Source organism: Ursus arctos, unplaced genomic scaffold, assembly GCF_023065955.2.
Source record: "Ursus arctos isolate Adak ecotype North America unplaced genomic scaffold, UrsArc2.0 scaffold_12, whole genome shotgun sequence".
NCBI classification, from domain to species: domain Eukaryota; kingdom Metazoa; phylum Chordata; class Mammalia; order Carnivora; family Ursidae; genus Ursus; species Ursus arctos.
Window position 1 is genome coordinate 47,677,695 of NW_026622786.1, and position 17,307 is coordinate 47,695,001.

Consider the following 17,307-nt stretch of genomic DNA (forward strand, 5'->3'; position numbering starts at 1 on the left):
AATATTTTGAGAGTGTCAACTACTTGATCAAATGCTGTAACACAAAAGGAAATTAAATATGATCCTTGTTTTTAGGAGACTTAGACTCTTTTGAAATTGAGGGACATGAAGTGATAAAGTATAAGTAAAAGCAAATGGCCTTTGGAGAAAAAGGAATTGACAGATTAATTCCAACTACAGTTAGGTAGTAATTCAGGGATTCTACATGAAAACAGAAGCACAGTGAATCAGCATTATCTCAGTTTTGGTCTCATTTTTACCTCTAACTTCACCATATCATTCATCTCCACCAGCCTCATCTCCTCGTCTCTACCACTAAAGGGTTGCACAAGAATACCCCAATATCCCTTAGAGTTCTGACAGGTCCTGACTTGATGAGCGGGTTGCATTTGAGCTGGGCACTGAAAGAGGGGCACCGTCCTAACATGCAGAGATGCAGAAAGCCATCCCAGATGAAGGCAGAGTGTGAGCAAATACACAAAGGCAGCAAAGACGCGGACATGGCCTGCGAATGAAGAACCCTTCCTGCCTCGTGTGACCAGCGCAGCCCAAGTCAGACAGCAGCCAGGGTAGGACTGGAAAGGTAGCTTCAGGAAAGTTTACCAAGGGTCTTGAATTCTATTCAAAGTCATTGGAATTTAATAAAGTCTTTTAAATAACCAAAATACAATGGTAATGATTAGAGAATCATTGAGAATAACTGAAAATCAATCTGTAGCATAACAAGTGGAATAATTTTAGTAAATCAGAACTATAGGGCCAGATAATCACTGACCTTTATTGCATTTGAAAAGCTAAGGGAAAAAATTGGAAGGTAAATGTAATATTCCAAAAAATGGAAAAGATAATCAAACCTTATGAAATTCTTGATCCTTAATGCTGAAAGAGCCATGTTGTAGGATAGCAAAAGGAGCTGCTTTAGGATAATGTTCCTAACACAAAAGAGGTAAAAAAATAAAATTGAAAAAACAAGACAATCCAATCACTAAAGCTCCAAGTTTAAACACTTAATATAAACACTCAAATAATGTTACACCCACATGACCACACATATAAAAATCTTAAAAACTCATTCAACTTGCAAAAATTTTTACCGGTTTGCAATTTCTCCCACTTTTTACCACATGAGCAATGTCACATTGATGATACAGCTGATGGCAGTGACTATTAGTGACCTTAAGAACACAGCTGGGTTTCTATTTTTATTTCTGTAAAACCCTCTTTTCTTCCGCTAAATGATGCCTTAAAGGCCCAAACTAAAATCTATGTAGCCAAGGCAATTTGTATCGTATGTTTGTATATACATTTCACACAACAAAGCCAGCTTTGGAAACACACATACACACTCCCACACACATACACACACATACTCCAAAATATATAATGATACTTATATAGAAACCTGTTTTCAAACCAACCAAGAATAAATAACTAGGCTTTGCCCAAGTTCAAAGAAGCATTTAGGGCTATGCAAAATTACCTCTCTTGGCAACATACTTCAAAACAGGGCTACTATAGAGTCATGTAAATCACTTCTGATCTGCTAAAAATGGAGGAAACAAAAAAATCCACACATTTAGAAGATATTGATGAACAATTCAGGCTCTGAAGCTTTTTTCAATGACTATGAAGGATGGAAAAAAGGCCGTAGAATTTGTGTCTATTTGGGTGATTGCTTACTTATTCTCCTTAGCTCAAATTAGAGGTAATAGTCTTGGAGAGTTTCATCTGGCTATTTGCAGATAAAAGTATTTATCTGCAAATAGGCAGATTTCTGAATATGGGTAATAACAGAGACAAACATATTTTTAAAATTCCTAATGTAGTTGACGCTGAGTAAATAGGATTGTAGACTGTGAACTTTGGCCAAACAGCTATTCAGCAAGCAGAAAAGGATTCAAGGATGGTGGTCTGCCAGAGAATTAGCTTAGTAGTCGCTAAGAACAAGCTGGCAGGGAAATACCATGAGTCAGAAAAGAAAGGAATCATGTGATTTCTCTAGCCATTCTCCTCATTGTTCATAATATAAAATAAAGATACTTTCTGTGAAAACAACTATTTTACATTTTTCTGTTTGTGAAGGCTCTTGTCTGTAAAAGATGTTGGAACTTCCTGAAGATAGGCATTCAGTGTTTGAGCAAATGAAAAAATAAAAATCTAAAATGTGAGAATAAGTATCTAAAGATAGATTTTCTATAACCTTAGGCCTTGATTTCGAGGAAAAAAAAAAGTGCACCAATGCACACTTATTAGACTGATTCCTTCTGGGGAAGATGAAAAAAAGAAGGCTGACAGGCAGGAATTCAAAGCCATTTCCCAACTCCTACTTTCTCTCCTTAAGTAACAAGTGAAGCCGGCTTTGCTAGAGGCTCATGAATGAAGCCTTACTCTATCAGACCGAGAGTGGCATGGAAAGTGGGCTATGTATGCTTACCTCTCTGTAGTCTAGGAAAACAGTCTATGGCACAATAAATGTGTATTGAGTGAAAAGAGTCTAAAAATCTATACATTGTGAGCCCTACGACATCATCCCTCTGCTACTCAGGCGTTCCTCAACCCTAGACCATCTGGGAAGAAGATCTTAGAGGATCTACAGTACAGGAGAGCGAATATCCACTCAAAAGAGCCTACCTCTGGAAATCACTGTGTCACCGGTGTGAGATGGTACGTGAGGAGGCAGGGTTTGTCTGTACTGTGCCTTTAACACAGTGCATCCCACCTTAGGACCTGGGCCACTTGATTGCGCAAGAAATAGCAGCGAAAGGAATAAGGAGATGATGTCACCTGTGCTGAGACTTGTCTGCTTCTTCCAGACACCACAGCCCAAAGTTGTACATTTAGTGGTAAAACATTATCCCATTCTAGTACCCTTTTCCTCCCCTAATTTCCACCCAGCGTTTAGGCAGAATTAAATGATGCAGAAAATCTGGGCGTGCTCTGAATCTGGATATCCCTTCCACCTGCTGATGGTGTTAAGGGGTGGGTATTGCTAACGAGAAGATTAAAATATCTTTTGAGCTAACACCTCCCGCAGTATGTAATAAAACAGAGCTGCACTGTCTTTTTGGATAGAATCAATGATGCATAATTTCTCAGTAAACTAATGTGCAATCTATTTTGAATCCACATTAATCACTCTCTTTTGTAGGAAATCTAATTTAGGTGTAAATCATTCACTTCCCAGGTATAGGTTTTCTCAATAAAACATAAGTTGAGGCCAGCTTTTTCTTATGGAAGCAAAGTTAATGTAACTAAAGTAACTCTACCTAAGATTTCAGCAAGAATCTTAAAAATATGACTCAAAGCTGGTTTAAAGCTTGAGTAATTTAAGGAAATTGCCTAGGCAAGTAATTGGTATTATACCAAAACTAAATATTTCACAGTTACATTTGCTTTCGCCTAAAAATAAAAACTGGAGCAATACAAGGGAAAACTGCCAAGACTGAAAATAATATGCAGCAGCTGTAAGTAATTGGGAGTGATAATCATAATTAGACAAGATGTAAGATGTGTGTTAAAACCCAGATTGGATCTTCCTGTTGACAACTGGGAGAAATCCCAAAGGCCTGGACTCCACACCTAGCCCAGGCACTTCTGCTCCCTGCCCGAGAGCCCCAGCAAAACCAAACTCGGCCCTACATGAGCCATGGAACCACGCTCTAAAGGCCATGCCTCACATGGGGGGTGGGGAGAAAGGGGTCATATTCCCCTTCTTCAAACCAGAGGAGACTAGACAACTACCGAGCAGTAAATGGCATTAAATAAAAGTCCTTCAAAAGAAGCCAAGATAATGAAGAGAATAAATATTTTTGCAAGCTAAAATGGAAGACAAGTTTGTTAGACCAGAGGAACATTGATTTAATCAAGTGTAGGCTAAGAATGAGGTAAAATACTCTTGTTCCATGGGAAACATCTCAAGCTTAAGAGGAAGCTTTATGAGGACAGGGGCGATTCCTATTTTGCTCAGAGAATGACTCCGAGAATGCCTAGCACGTAGCACACACTGGAATACCTTTAGCTTTACTAAGAAAGTGGATAGAATAACTAACTACTTTTTCTGTTGTCTGAAATTCTGATCTACGAACTACACCAAAGAATTAAATGGTGAACATGAAAACATCTAACACATTACTCAAAAGCTGTGTATTCTCTCTCTCTCCTCTTTTAAATTCTTCAGTCTTTTGTTTTCTTCCTCATTTTTCTTCTTTTTTCTTTGTCCTTTTCTCCTCGATTCAACCCTCTTGTCCTTTCTTCATTTTTCTCCTTAAAACCCAAGACAATTAAACAGGGAGTAGGAAAGAAACACAGAGCAGTTTTCCTCTCACATACTTTGCCTTCAGAGCAAGAAATCATAGGAACAGCTATTGAAATAGGGTATTTTATCAAAGTTGTCTTGATTTAGATAAGTGAATGTTTAGGAATATCTTCCCTCATTTAATTCAACTAAAGTCTGTTGAACACATTTTCTGTGAGATACAGGTGCACACATTATAAAGAGGAATGTTCCATAACTTCACCATGCTTATAGTCCAGTGGAAGAGAGATATATAATTTATTATAAGTTAAAAAGAAACTATTTCTGGAGTCAGATATAAATGGGTAACTAAAAATTCTTAGAGAGATTAGGGGGCCTCATGGAGTAAGTGGTATTTTAGATATCTAAGGATGAGTAAGACTTTGGTAGGTAGAGAAGGGGAACAGGAAGGAAGGCCATACGCAAATGACAGAGAGTACTGAAAATACGCTATGTGTTCAGAAAATGGCCTGTGTGACTGGAGCTAAGCGTATGTATGAGTCTGGATCAGTTGTCTAGAACCAGATAACAGAGGTCCCTGAGTGCTGAGCTACAGTACTTTGGCTTCCCTCAATAGGCAATGGAGATGCTTGATGGTCTGGGATTAACATCGGCTTCTACTCTTGCCTCCACTAGCATAAGCTGTTTCCCACAGAATAGCCAAATGATCATTTAAAAATGTCAGCTAGCCTCCTCTGCTCAGAACTCTCCTATGGATTCCCATATCGCTCAGAACCAAAAAAAATTCTCATCATAGCTCCACTGCACCGCAGATCGTACGCCCTAGCCCTCCTCATTTTATTTCAGAGGAGTAGCAGTATGATATTCACAGGCAGCAAAACACATGGCAGAGAAGATACAACAGATCTGACCACCCCAGAGGCACCACTGCATGTCTCCTAAGAAACTCAGGACTATATCTGGGGGTCATAGGTTCATCCATACTCCTTTTGTTTGCTGCAAGAGGATGGTGCCACAAAGTTTGATGCATGCTCTTCCCCAGTAATCAGCCTTATGATGTCTTCTTGCTCAAATGCTGAAGGGAGGTCTTCTGACTCTATACAGGTCTTAGAAGGTCATAAGACTAAAAGTAGGGAGAGAAGGAAGGCAGTGGAACTGGAGTGATGAAAGACAATATTCTTATGAAAAAAGAAGTCAAGGTGGGGTGTCCCTTTATGTAATTATGGTAACAGTATGGGAAATGGATATGAACCTTATCATCATTCGACAAATATTTATTGAACACTTACTAAATACCAGACTCTGTATTCTGTAACAATGATAAAAGATACATATAAAAAATCTTGGCTGGAAGATATTCTTGGTCTAATGGGGAAAGACCGATATATAAACATGATGTGATAGATCTGTAAATATGACATCAAATATGCCAAACTGATTTGGCAGGTGGGACTTTATAAAAACTTTTCTCTTTTTAAAACAGATGATATTTAAACTGAGTCTTCAAGTTAATATCTAAGAGTGAGCAGTTATTTTCTTTAATTTTTTAACATTTTCTATAATTTCTTAAATAGCTGATTGAGATTTAACATGCCAAACAAATTTGCCCAAATAGTACTGAGTCTCCCAACTTCAGTATATTTAGCCTGGTGCTGTGAATTAACAAGTCACACATGCTAAAAATACATGATAAATATCAGTCAAGGTTATACAATCAGACTAAGGTTATACAATAATAGGATACCCCGAGTAAAAGGACTACTATGCCACCCTTTTAAAAAGTGAGATATATATGTACTAACATGTGTATACCATTGCATTTTGTAAAAAATACTTTTATTTGTATCTGCTCTCTTGACTACTTACCTGCCATGACTCCTTGGGGAGCCCTCCCATGTTTGTTCATTATCCTTCTAATTATATACATCCTAATGTTCCATATATGCCTTTTTATTTATACCTCCAACTATAATAAAACTTTCCTAAGAGAGAAGATTGAATTTCATTCGCCTTAGCCTGTGTTCCATCTGTCTCAAATGAAAGATGCTCAGTATATACTTAAGGAGTATGAATCATGATACATGACTTAGCATTGGGTATCTGACCAAAAATTCCCTTGACTAACTTTACTCTTTGTATTTTGGCTTACTAATTATCAATAGCAATTCTACAGTCCATTTCCTCTAATAATTGCAGGCTAACAATGCAACAAGAGGCTCCTACTTTACTTTAGGACTAATAGAGTATTGCATCTGCAAACTAAGGAGTACAATGAAAAAAAGATACACTCTCTTAATCAAAAAGTATTATTTAATTTTACATATATTATTGACATACCTTTGTCATGTCTAAGACAATAGGAGGCTGAGTAGAAGATAAAGGTGCCCTGGGGGAGACGTAGGGTATATGGAATTAAGTAACAAAAGGACCATCCCTATCTTATTAGGTAGTATATCCTTAGTGCCTGGTACCTAATTCAATAAATATTTGCTAAATGAATGAAAGATGATGAATTGTAGATTCTCTTGCCTATACACAAGTCACTTGCTTGTGTATAGAGACAAGAGATTTCATTTTGTAGGAGAGAAATACTCCTTTTAACTCTGACCCATTCATTTGTTTAATTGAATTCCTGCAACTCATTCATTCAAAAGACATTTCTTGAGCATCTACTATGCACCAGCCTTTCCCCTCTTAGTGCGTGGAAACACAAAGATAAATAAAACATGACCTAGGAGAGTTCACAGTCTGGTGAGAAAAATAGATATGTATATGAATATTTGCAATGTAGCATGACAGTCCTATAAAAAGGAATATATATGGTGGCCTAATGCCACAATAGGGTAATCTTCTCAGCTTGCTGGAAAAGGGGAGGGGATTCAGGAGAGATTGCCCCAAAAATGCACTTTAAAGGATGGATAAGGAGTTTTCAGGATTCTTTATACTTTACCCACTTAATGCACTATTTAATTTGTCATGATAATAAAAATTTTATCTTCGCTTTGTATGCTTGGCTTTTAAGATCTATTTCTTATTTATGAAATCATTTTATATGCTTCACTTATTTATTATTAGTCCTTTACTATTGTACTGGTTTTATTGCATTCAAGATTCTTAAAAAACAACAGCAAAATAACTCTTAAGTAGCTGTCATTGAGAAGGTAACAGGCCAATTAAATATTTATTTATGTTTTAAAAAACAAAACACCTTTCTAGGTCTTGAACAAGAGAAAATAATTTAAGGAGTTTCATGGTTTTAAATTAGACTTCTTATATATCAAAACTTCAAAAGCTATGGGCTCAACAATAGACTTCTTTTCTTCCTCCTCTTCTCATTTTTTTAAGACTCATTTGTGATGCAAATAGAAGCATTAAATAGTGGATTTTGCTCTGTGTTTACTGAAGAGTAGTAGTCTCAGCCCTTGAACTTCATTCACCTGGAATCAACAAGTGTACTGTCAAGGAAACTTCCCACTGCATAGATTAATGCATCTTTCATCCCCTTTAATTTCTTAGAGATATAAACAATGCCATGTATTCTTCTTGTAATATGGAAATATAGTCATTGGTGAAAGTTCCATTAAAAACTACCTGCTGGTAATTTAAACTCTGTGTGAGTAGAACTGCTCCTGGATTTGAGTTATGGATTTGGGGGTGAAGTAGTATATATTTTTTTTTATTACACAACTCATTTTCTATTAGGAAACATTGCTTGAAATCCAGGTTTCATTAGGAAGGGGTAGTTAAAAGTATGTTGGTGGGGTTTTTTATTATTACTGTTATTTTTTCGATGGTAAGTGAAACTCAGTCTCAAGCAAAGCTGAGCATGCCTGCAACATTCAGTTTCTGGAACACAGTATAATTCACATTCCAAGAGGCAATGATCCTTTTGTCAAATGAAGTGGAATCCATTCAGTAGACTCCCAAAATGTTCCAAGCTTTGGTGAATCTCTAGGCGAAATCTCTCAGTGAAAATTTAACACGACTGTTGGCCAAGTACCACATAAGCTTTTCTATGTAGGAAACTGTGATCTTTCCAATGTATAAAAGTAATCATATGATTCAACAGCTCCAAATTCTTTAAAATCTCCTTCAGTATAAAAAACTAAATTCTTTTTCCTTACAGTTGAGGTCATGTTTTATCTGCCTAGAGTTCCAGTTTCAATTCCCTAGACTCCAAGCCTCAAACTTCATGGTCCAGCAAGACTAATCTACTAAAATATAGGCCATGCTCTCTCTTTTCCTCGTACCTTTGAGTGAATTGTTTCCTCTACCTAAATGACCGTCCCCTTTGGTAAAACTCTGTTACCTCATCCCTCCCTTGCCCAGACAGATTTAGATGCACAATTTTCTGTATCACTCCAGTTTCTACATCTAATATTCCTTGGATCATATTATAATTGTTTGACTATCTTTCTTCACCTAACCCCCAGCCCCCTCAAAAAAAAAAAAAAAAAAAAAGATTTTGGAAGAGAGAATCTCTTGTTTTTCCAGCATTTAGTACAGTACTTGGCCAGTAAAAAAGATCCACAAATACGTGTATGTCTTTACGTATGATATCACTTATATGTGACATTTTAAAAAGCTGAACTTGTAAAAACAGAGCAGAATGGTGGTTACCAGAGCCTGGGGTAGGGGACTCGGGGAGCTGTTGTTTAAGTGTACAAACTTAAAAACAGGAGGTAAATGACTCCTGGAGAACTAATGCACAGCACCATGATTGCAGACAACAATACTATATTACAACCTCCAAAGTTGCTACAAAACTAGATTTTAATTGTTTCCATCACGGAAGAGAAATGATCATTACGGGATGTGGTAGAGTCGTTAGCTGATGCTGTGGTCGTCATCGTGTTGCAATTCATAAATGTAGCCAATCAACGCTGCTGTACCCCTTAAACTTACACGATGTTGGAGGTCAATTATATATCTCAATAAAAATAAATGTAAAAAATATATGCATGAGCTACATATTATCCACTAATCCAAATATTTACAATGCGTATGAAAGGAATAATACTGTTAGCTGCTGTTTACTGACCACTTAGCCCGTGTCCAGCCCAGTGCAATGTGCTCTATGTGCTTCACCTCCTATTCTCACTGCAGCCCTGCCAGGTGGGTTATATTATTCCTATCCTGCCCTTGAGAAACTGAAGCTCAGAGCGGTTAGTTGAATAGGCTACACATTGTCAGATAGAACCAGATGTGAACCTAAGTCTGACTCCAACGCCAGTGCTCTCCCCAATACAGCCAGCTGCCTTTTGATTATTGTTAAGATCCTGAAAGACACAAATTAGATTTTGATTTAATCTTTTCCGTTTCTTTCCAGCTCCAAGTACAGCCCAGTATGGAATTACCGGGAGCGCTGACGTTCTTTTCTCCTGCTGGTACCTTGTGTTGACACTGTCCTCTTTCACCAGCATATTCTACCTGAAGAATGCCATTCTACAATAAATTTAAAGACCCATAAAAGGCTTTTAAGGATTCTCTGAAAGTGCTGATGGCTGGATCCAATCTGGTACAGTTTGTTAAAAGCAGCGTGGGATATAATCAGCAGTGCTTACATGGGGATGATCGCCTTCTGTAGAATTGCTCATTATGTAAATACTTTAATTCTACTCTTTTTTTGATTAGCTGCATTACCTTGTGAAGCAGTACACATTGTCCTTTTTTTAAGACGTGAAAGCTCTGAAATTACTTTTAGAGGATATTAATTGTGATTTCATGTTTGTAATCTACAACTTTTCAAAAGCATTCAGTCATGGTCTGCTAGGTTGCAGGCTGTAGTTTACAAAAACGAATATTGCAGTGAATATGTGATTCTTTAAGGCTGCAATACAAGCATTCATTTCCCTGTTTCAATAGGAGTCAATCCACATTTACAAAGATGCATTTTTTTCTTTTTTGATAAAAAAGCAAATAATATTGCCTTCAGATCATTTCTTCAAAATAGAACTAACACATATCTAGATTTTTCTGCTCGCATGATATTCAGGTTTCAGGAATGAGCCTTGTAATATAACTGGCTGTGCAGCTCTGCTTCTCTTCCCTGTAAGTTCAGCATGGGTGTGCCTTCATAAAAAATAATAATTTTCTCTTCGTCTCCAGTTAATGAAAATGTTTTGCCAAATCCTACAATTTGAAAGCAAAAATAAACCACAAGACAAAGTTGAACTATGTCCTATCTCTAAAGAATGAAGGAGCTGTTAGACTATAAAAATCCCATCCCTTCCTACCAGTGGGGTGTGAGGATTTTGCCCCACATAAAGTCAGTTTTGTGATGAAAACAATGTAATTAATATAGTGCAGGTAAATTGATTACCGTATGTATTCTTGTAGTTGTAGTTGAATGTTGGATCCACTTTGGGAAATAATTCCCTTTAAAACGACAGCACAGTCCATCTGAGAAATTGCCTAGCAATACAGCACCCTTTCCTTTCACTATTCCAAGCCAAAATATTTAAGACGGTTTGTCAGAAAGAACACAAAGTCTGATCCCCTAATATTACACGAGTTGGTGAGCGCTCCAAATTCGTTTGTCTCTGAAGCAGGTAAGTTGGTATGATAGATCCGGTGCTCCCGCAGACAGGAGCACTTCGCATATCTTCCACCTGAAGACGTCACTCAGTTGATAGTTTGGAATGCACGTCGTATAAAAGAACATGTTCCAAAACATATTGTATCAAATCTTCCATGCTGGTATGCAGCAGATCAATGCCTGAAATAACTAATTCTGCAATAAAACCTTTCTCTGTAGCCATGTCAGTTCAAAGAAGCAAGGCCAAAAAACAAACAACAACAACAAAATTACCATGCTTTATTTCTTCTTACATGATATATGTGAGATGTGATCAAATGAAGACAAGACACCAGTGATTAGAATATCTTAAGATATATTAATTATGAAATTATCATGGATACTTGTTTCTGTCATAAAGAAGGAAAACCACATTTTTGAATGAAAATGGTGTTATTCTAAAGTATTATATTACAAGAGTATTTTGATGGTTTTACTCTTTACTAAAGAAGACCATAACCTTGAAAGCCATTTTACAAGTTTGACGAAATTACCCGTTTCACTACATAGAGAGATTCGTGCAAATAGTCCCCTTTTGCAAGTCGTATTAACACCAAAAAAACTACTAATAAAGTTAGATACAAGATACTTCATGGAGGGTGTACATCCTTAAGATATCTAATATTGTGCCCCGAAAGAAATGGCTTGAAAATCATGATTTTTTTCAAGTAAAGCTTAGCCCCGACGTACACCATAAATCTCTTTTAATTAGAAAAAATGAATCCTAAATGAGGAGGCATAAATATACAGTGTTTCCACAAAATGGCAATAATATGGCATAATGCTATTAAAATTTACTCACTATAATAATTCATTGCATTATTTTGATGTATTAAACACTTTTTTAACACACATGACATTTTAATTTTGATTATTATTGATTTGCTTTTTTTAAATATTCTTTGTGGAATTGGTGAGTAAACTATATATATATTTTTTGTATTGCAGCTTTAAAGTGGCACACTCCATAATAATCTACTTACTAGAAATAGTGGTGCTACCACAAAAGTGTTAACCATCAGTACCATTGTCTGGGAGAAAGAAACAGATCAAGAATGCATATTATACAGTGACCGCTTTCCTAGAGTTAAAAATACCTCCTCTTTGTAAGGTTTGTAGGGTAAATGTGAGGTAAATCGAGATATAAACTATGGATGAACCAAATAATTAGTTCAAAGTGTTGTCATGATTCCGAATTTGTGGAGTCTGGTGTTTTTCCCATAGAATGTGACAGAAGTACAGTCATAGCTCAGTAGCTATATGTATTTGCCTTTATGTTAGAAGAGACTTTCTTGAGTGACATTTTAAATAGAGGAGGTATTCACTATGTTTTTCTGTATCACAGCAGCATTCCTAGTCCTTAGGCCCCTGAACAGAGTGAAACCATGAGTATTTATGAGTTCAATATTGTTCAAATAAGGCTACAGTATTTGCTTTTTTGTGTGAATGTATGCATATAATGTTCAAGTAGATGATTTTACATTTATAGACATATGAAATGTCTGATTACTCCATTTTATCAGTCCTGACTGTACAAGATTGTTGCAATTTCAGAATAGCAATTTTATGAAATTGATTTATCTTTTGATCTAAGACAATTTTTTCTAGCTATTCATTTCAGTGTTATATTTCCACAAGTTCCGTTTGTGGGACTCCTTTTGTTGCCCCTAGTTTTTTGTTTTTTTTTTTTTCCAAAGGAAGAAAAATAAAGAGCAGTTGAGGAAAGAGAGTGGAAAGAAAAGAAAAAGAAAAGAGTGGAGGTAAAGAGAGAGGGGGAAAAAAGGAGGAATGAAGGAAGGGCAAAAGGAAGGAAGGGAGGGAGGAAGAAAGGGAGAGAGGGAAGAACAGAACATTAGGGTAGTTGACTTAATTCATTTGCATTCTTGGTTTAACTGCAAGTGGTGTAATTATGTTTTACAATGATCCCATTCGAAACATAAGTCCTGTGACACCATTAAGTTCCTATTATGCAGCAATTATATAATGAAAAGTACTGCCCAAATTACAGTATTGTGTTTTTTGGGAAACACTAAAAGATTCGAGAGAGAGAATGTCAAACTTAAAACCACTTTTGGGGGTGTTTAAAACTTAACTGAAAAATTAATGCTTCATCATAACATTCAAGCTATATCTAGAAAGTAGACTGGAGAACTAAGAAAATTACCCAGGTAATTCAGGACAAAAAAGAAATTTATATATGTATATGTATGTACATATACATATATAAATACCCCAATGTGTGAACTCAGAAAACTCTGAGAAATTTATCAAAGCCAATCATCTATATTGATCAAATTTACTGAATAATTGTTAATTTATCCATTGTGCTTAGCTTTGTGACAGCCAAAAGTTACCTATTTAATCTTTTCAATAAAAATTGTTTTTTGAAATTCAGAAATGATTTAAAAAGAGGTCAGGTTTTTAACTATTTATTGAAGTATGTGGATGTACAGTATTTCAATAGATATGAATATGAATAAATGGTATGCCTTAAGATCCTTTGAATATGTATTTACTTTAAAGACTGGAAAAAGCCCTTCCTGTCTTTTAGTAAAACATCCATATTTCATAATCTGATGTAAAATATGTTGTACTGTTTCCAATAGGTGAATATAAAGTCAGTTTATCAATTAAAATATGTATTTGACTCATTTAAAAACTCTCTTAGTTTAAGAGAAAAAGGAAGAAATAATAATTTAACCATACTTCTGCTATTCCCTTCGTTCTCTCCTGCTGCATTCCCTGTACCACACTCACGTCTTTCAGGTGCTCCAAAGCAATACAGGGTGAAAATACGAGATGCTACAATTTCAAAGGGCTCCACGATGTAGCCTTTCTCTCTGTTGCTGATTCCCAGAAGATTTCACAAGTTGAACTACATCTAGCCTAAAGAAGCAACTTTCCGGAGAGATTTTTATTATCCATTATTTAGAACTTTCACCTGCTGAAATGCAGCAAAGTTAGCCACAGAGACTGCTGATAAAATCCTGTTGGTTTTTATAGGTCAAGCACCCAAAAACTCAAATACCTATAGGAGTCAGGCATATAATTTCATAAAACAGCTGGGTATAAAACAGAGAGGACATTTTCCACCTCAAGGCATTCAGATATGATTTCCTTAAAAACACCCTGCTTCCCAAACAAAACCCGAGTTGGACGAGAGCTCTTAGTTTGTGACTGCTATAAAATCCAAATGAAAGCCACCCCAAGTGAATGATTTAAGCCCTCTTCTCCAAATCTGTCCGTCTACAATGGTCAACTGAATGAAAGGAGCGGTATGGTAGATAAACAAAACAACAAGCCGTGAAAAAAGACCCATGCTTGGTGTAATAAGCTCTTTTGAAATATCGGTGTCATTGCTATTCTGGGAAAACTATATCTACTAAACCCTTCTCCCAAAATGAAAACGCATTAATAAACATCTGATTTCCCCACTGGTTCATCACTTCTCCCTGTGTAACTTCTATCCTGCACTCAGTCGTGTGGAAACAGAAGCATCAAGTCTCAGATCCGGAAGCTACGAAGGTAACATACGAAGCAGAGCTATTTTGTCTCCGAACATGATAGGTCAAAACATAGATACTTCAAAATGACATCCAGGTATTTGGAAAATAATCACTTGCTTTAGCCTGTTAGGCAGACATTTAAGAATGTTAAGAGAAAAATTTCTAAGAATAATTCATTCAAGATAATGGAATTTGATCCAACCACCAGAGAGTTGATGCACTCTTTCTGAACTTCCCAAGAAGCATATGCCTTCCCATTCACATGCACTTCTAATAATTCTAAATTCACTGAAAAGATTTAAGAATTGACATCTGTAGTGGAGGGAATAAAAATTGGCAAATGAATCACATCAGTACTTGCCAGTCTTCCTGGAGAGGATAAAAGAAAAAAGTTTTTAGTCTTCTCCCTGAAAGTTCTGCCCACAGTCATCTTAAAGTTAGCACAACTCACCCAATGCCTTCAATCTAAGCAATGTGCTCCACCTCAGAGACAGCTAGAATTACTGGTGGCAGCTAGAATTACTCCCGAAAGGTCACAACGATCTCTACCATGCATTTTACGACGGCGAAGCACTTTAGTAGACATTGCTACTTTGACTTCCACAATACATTAAAGTGTTATTATTGTCGTGTGTTGATGATGAAAACAAGATTCAGAAACCTTAAGTCACTTGCTGAAGATTACACTTCTACTAAGTGGCAGATAAAAATCAAATAGGCAATGCAAAACACTCCCAAGTTGTTTCTATTTCCATTGATTTTCTTCGGAAGAGGAAAGGAGGTGATCATATTACTAGCTCCACAAACAACTCTATGTATATTTATATTTATAAATAAGTAAGTTTGTTTACACATTTTTTCTTTAACGCCATCCTTTTATTGTCCAGTGCTTCCAGAGCATAGGTGGTTTAAAGGCAAATTGCATTTTACATCTCATCTAAAACTTTTGGAGCGTGGAACATAGAATACAATTGCCTTTGACACACAGGGCTGATTAATATTAGATCCATCACACCAAATGGAAAATCTCGTCATAATCATATGTATCTTTTCTACATAGCATTTTGCAAAAGACCTGCCAAGTTTTGGATAATCCATTAAGATTATTTTCCGAAATTCATAGGAAAATGGAGACCAGAGTATAAATGTTTTAATTTACAATAGAATACTGATTTTAATCTTGAATGATGTTATTTGGGCCAATTTATATCAAAATATTAATTGTAGACACATCTGTTTGTGCTGGAGCAGTAGAACAAAAGGGAGATTCTAATTTTAGATGTTAAACTATGTACAGCCTAAGGAATACATTTGTATCTTATTGTCAAAATATAAACGTAATGCAAATCCAGAAAAAAAATGAGAAGCATGACTTTCATACACATATAAAATAAACACATTAATATTAATGAGGGACTGAGTAAGATGCTACAACCAGATAAAAGGACAATCCAAAGAACAGACACATGGATAGATCAAGAGTATTGAAATCAATATGCTAATGGAGGCAAAACTGACTTGTTCCAGAGTAAGGAAGAGTAATTCAATTCATCCGATTGAATCTTTAACCAAGAGAATTGATTTACGTGTCTACAGACAAGGAATAGTTTGCCTTAGCATCACTTAGCTACAACTCGTAAAATAGTTCAAATGCAGGAAAGATAGACTCCTATAGAATCAGAATCACGTAACCTGGAAAGGTGTGCTTTATTTTTTTTCAATGTTTTTTTATTATATTATGTTAGTCACCATACAGTACATCCCTGGTTTCTGATGTAAAGTTCGATGATTCATTAGTCGCGCGTAACACCCAGTGCACCATGCAATACGTGCCCTCCTTACTACCCATCACCGGTCTATCCGAAAGGTGTGCTTTAAACAATGCATTGGTTTTTCACCGCACAACAAATTTTTCCCTAAAATGATGAGACGTAAAAATCTTTGAAACAGTGGAATTAAATGAATTGCTAAAATTTTGAGGTTTGATAATATAATCTCTATCGTAATGACACAGAAAAAAGCCCTTTATCTATATATCTAATATTCTATATTCTCTATACTCTTAATTGCTCATTTTCTTCCCATACCGCAAATCTTTACCTAACAGTTTGGGACATATAGAAGGTGAAGTAAACAATTAAACAGAACAAGAACCACCTTGCTTCAAGAATCTACTTTGTTGAAAATGAATATATTTTGGACACTTGTTAAAAGAAAAAAATTTTTGTCATTTGGAAAGAGGGCATTTAGTTCGTGGAATAACAGGAATTTTACAACAACAACAATAAGACAAAGTACCAGTTGAGAGAGCAATATTTTATCAACCAAATACAATGATAATGGTGAAAACGTTGCAAGAAGCTATTGCAAGAGCCGAATGGTCTGCTTCCACTTACTGCTAATGAGCCTAGTCCTTGCACAAATTTTGGTTTGGTAGAAACTACAGGAGGTAGCATGGTTCATTAGGCTTTCAAAGCTTTAAAATGTTAAAGGGGGTGGTTTTCCTCCTTCAATTCAAGTGAATTGCTGAAAGCATTGGGATGTTCCTCAGTGGAACTTTGAATTTGCTAGTTTCTTCATTAATTTTGACCTTTTTTACATTCAAAAAAGTTAACTTTACACTAAACTACAGCAGACTTCTACCTCCTGCAGTTTTGAATTGTGCTTAAACAAGTACTCCAAGCACGTGGAATTTCCTAAGAAAATTTGGGCACCATATTTTTTAAAAAGGGATTTATAAAATAGTCTTTGGAGACTCTAATATGCTAATAATAAAGAACAACGGTTTCTTGATTGTGCTAAAATACCTAAGAGGACCCACAGAACTCTCACACAGTTTTCTGAGTAGTTTCATAAATGCGGAGTGTTGTTGCCCTGAAACTTGACATCTTCCTGCCACCCATTTGAGAAGTGACCTGGCAGAAATCTGGTCAATAGCTCATATATGTCATACTCCTTAAGAAATTGTT

At 36.1% G+C, this 17,307-nt stretch overlaps 1 protein-coding gene across 2 annotated transcripts in view; it reads left to right on the forward strand.

Annotated features, from left to right (window-relative positions):
* The window catches only part of NEGR1 (neuronal growth regulator 1), an 804,818-nt gene extending 791,350 nt beyond the window's left edge, over window positions 1-13,468 (forward strand). For both annotated transcript variants that reach the window (XM_026497808.4, XM_057310558.1), the window contains one exon: window positions 9,585-13,468. In XM_026497808.4, the coding sequence (XP_026353593.1) occupies window positions 9,585-9,709 (125 nt within the window). In that variant the 3' untranslated portion in view covers window positions 9,710-13,468. The remainder of the gene's footprint in view (window positions 1-9,584) is intronic.
* Window positions 13,469-17,307: the final 3,839 nt, after the last annotated feature.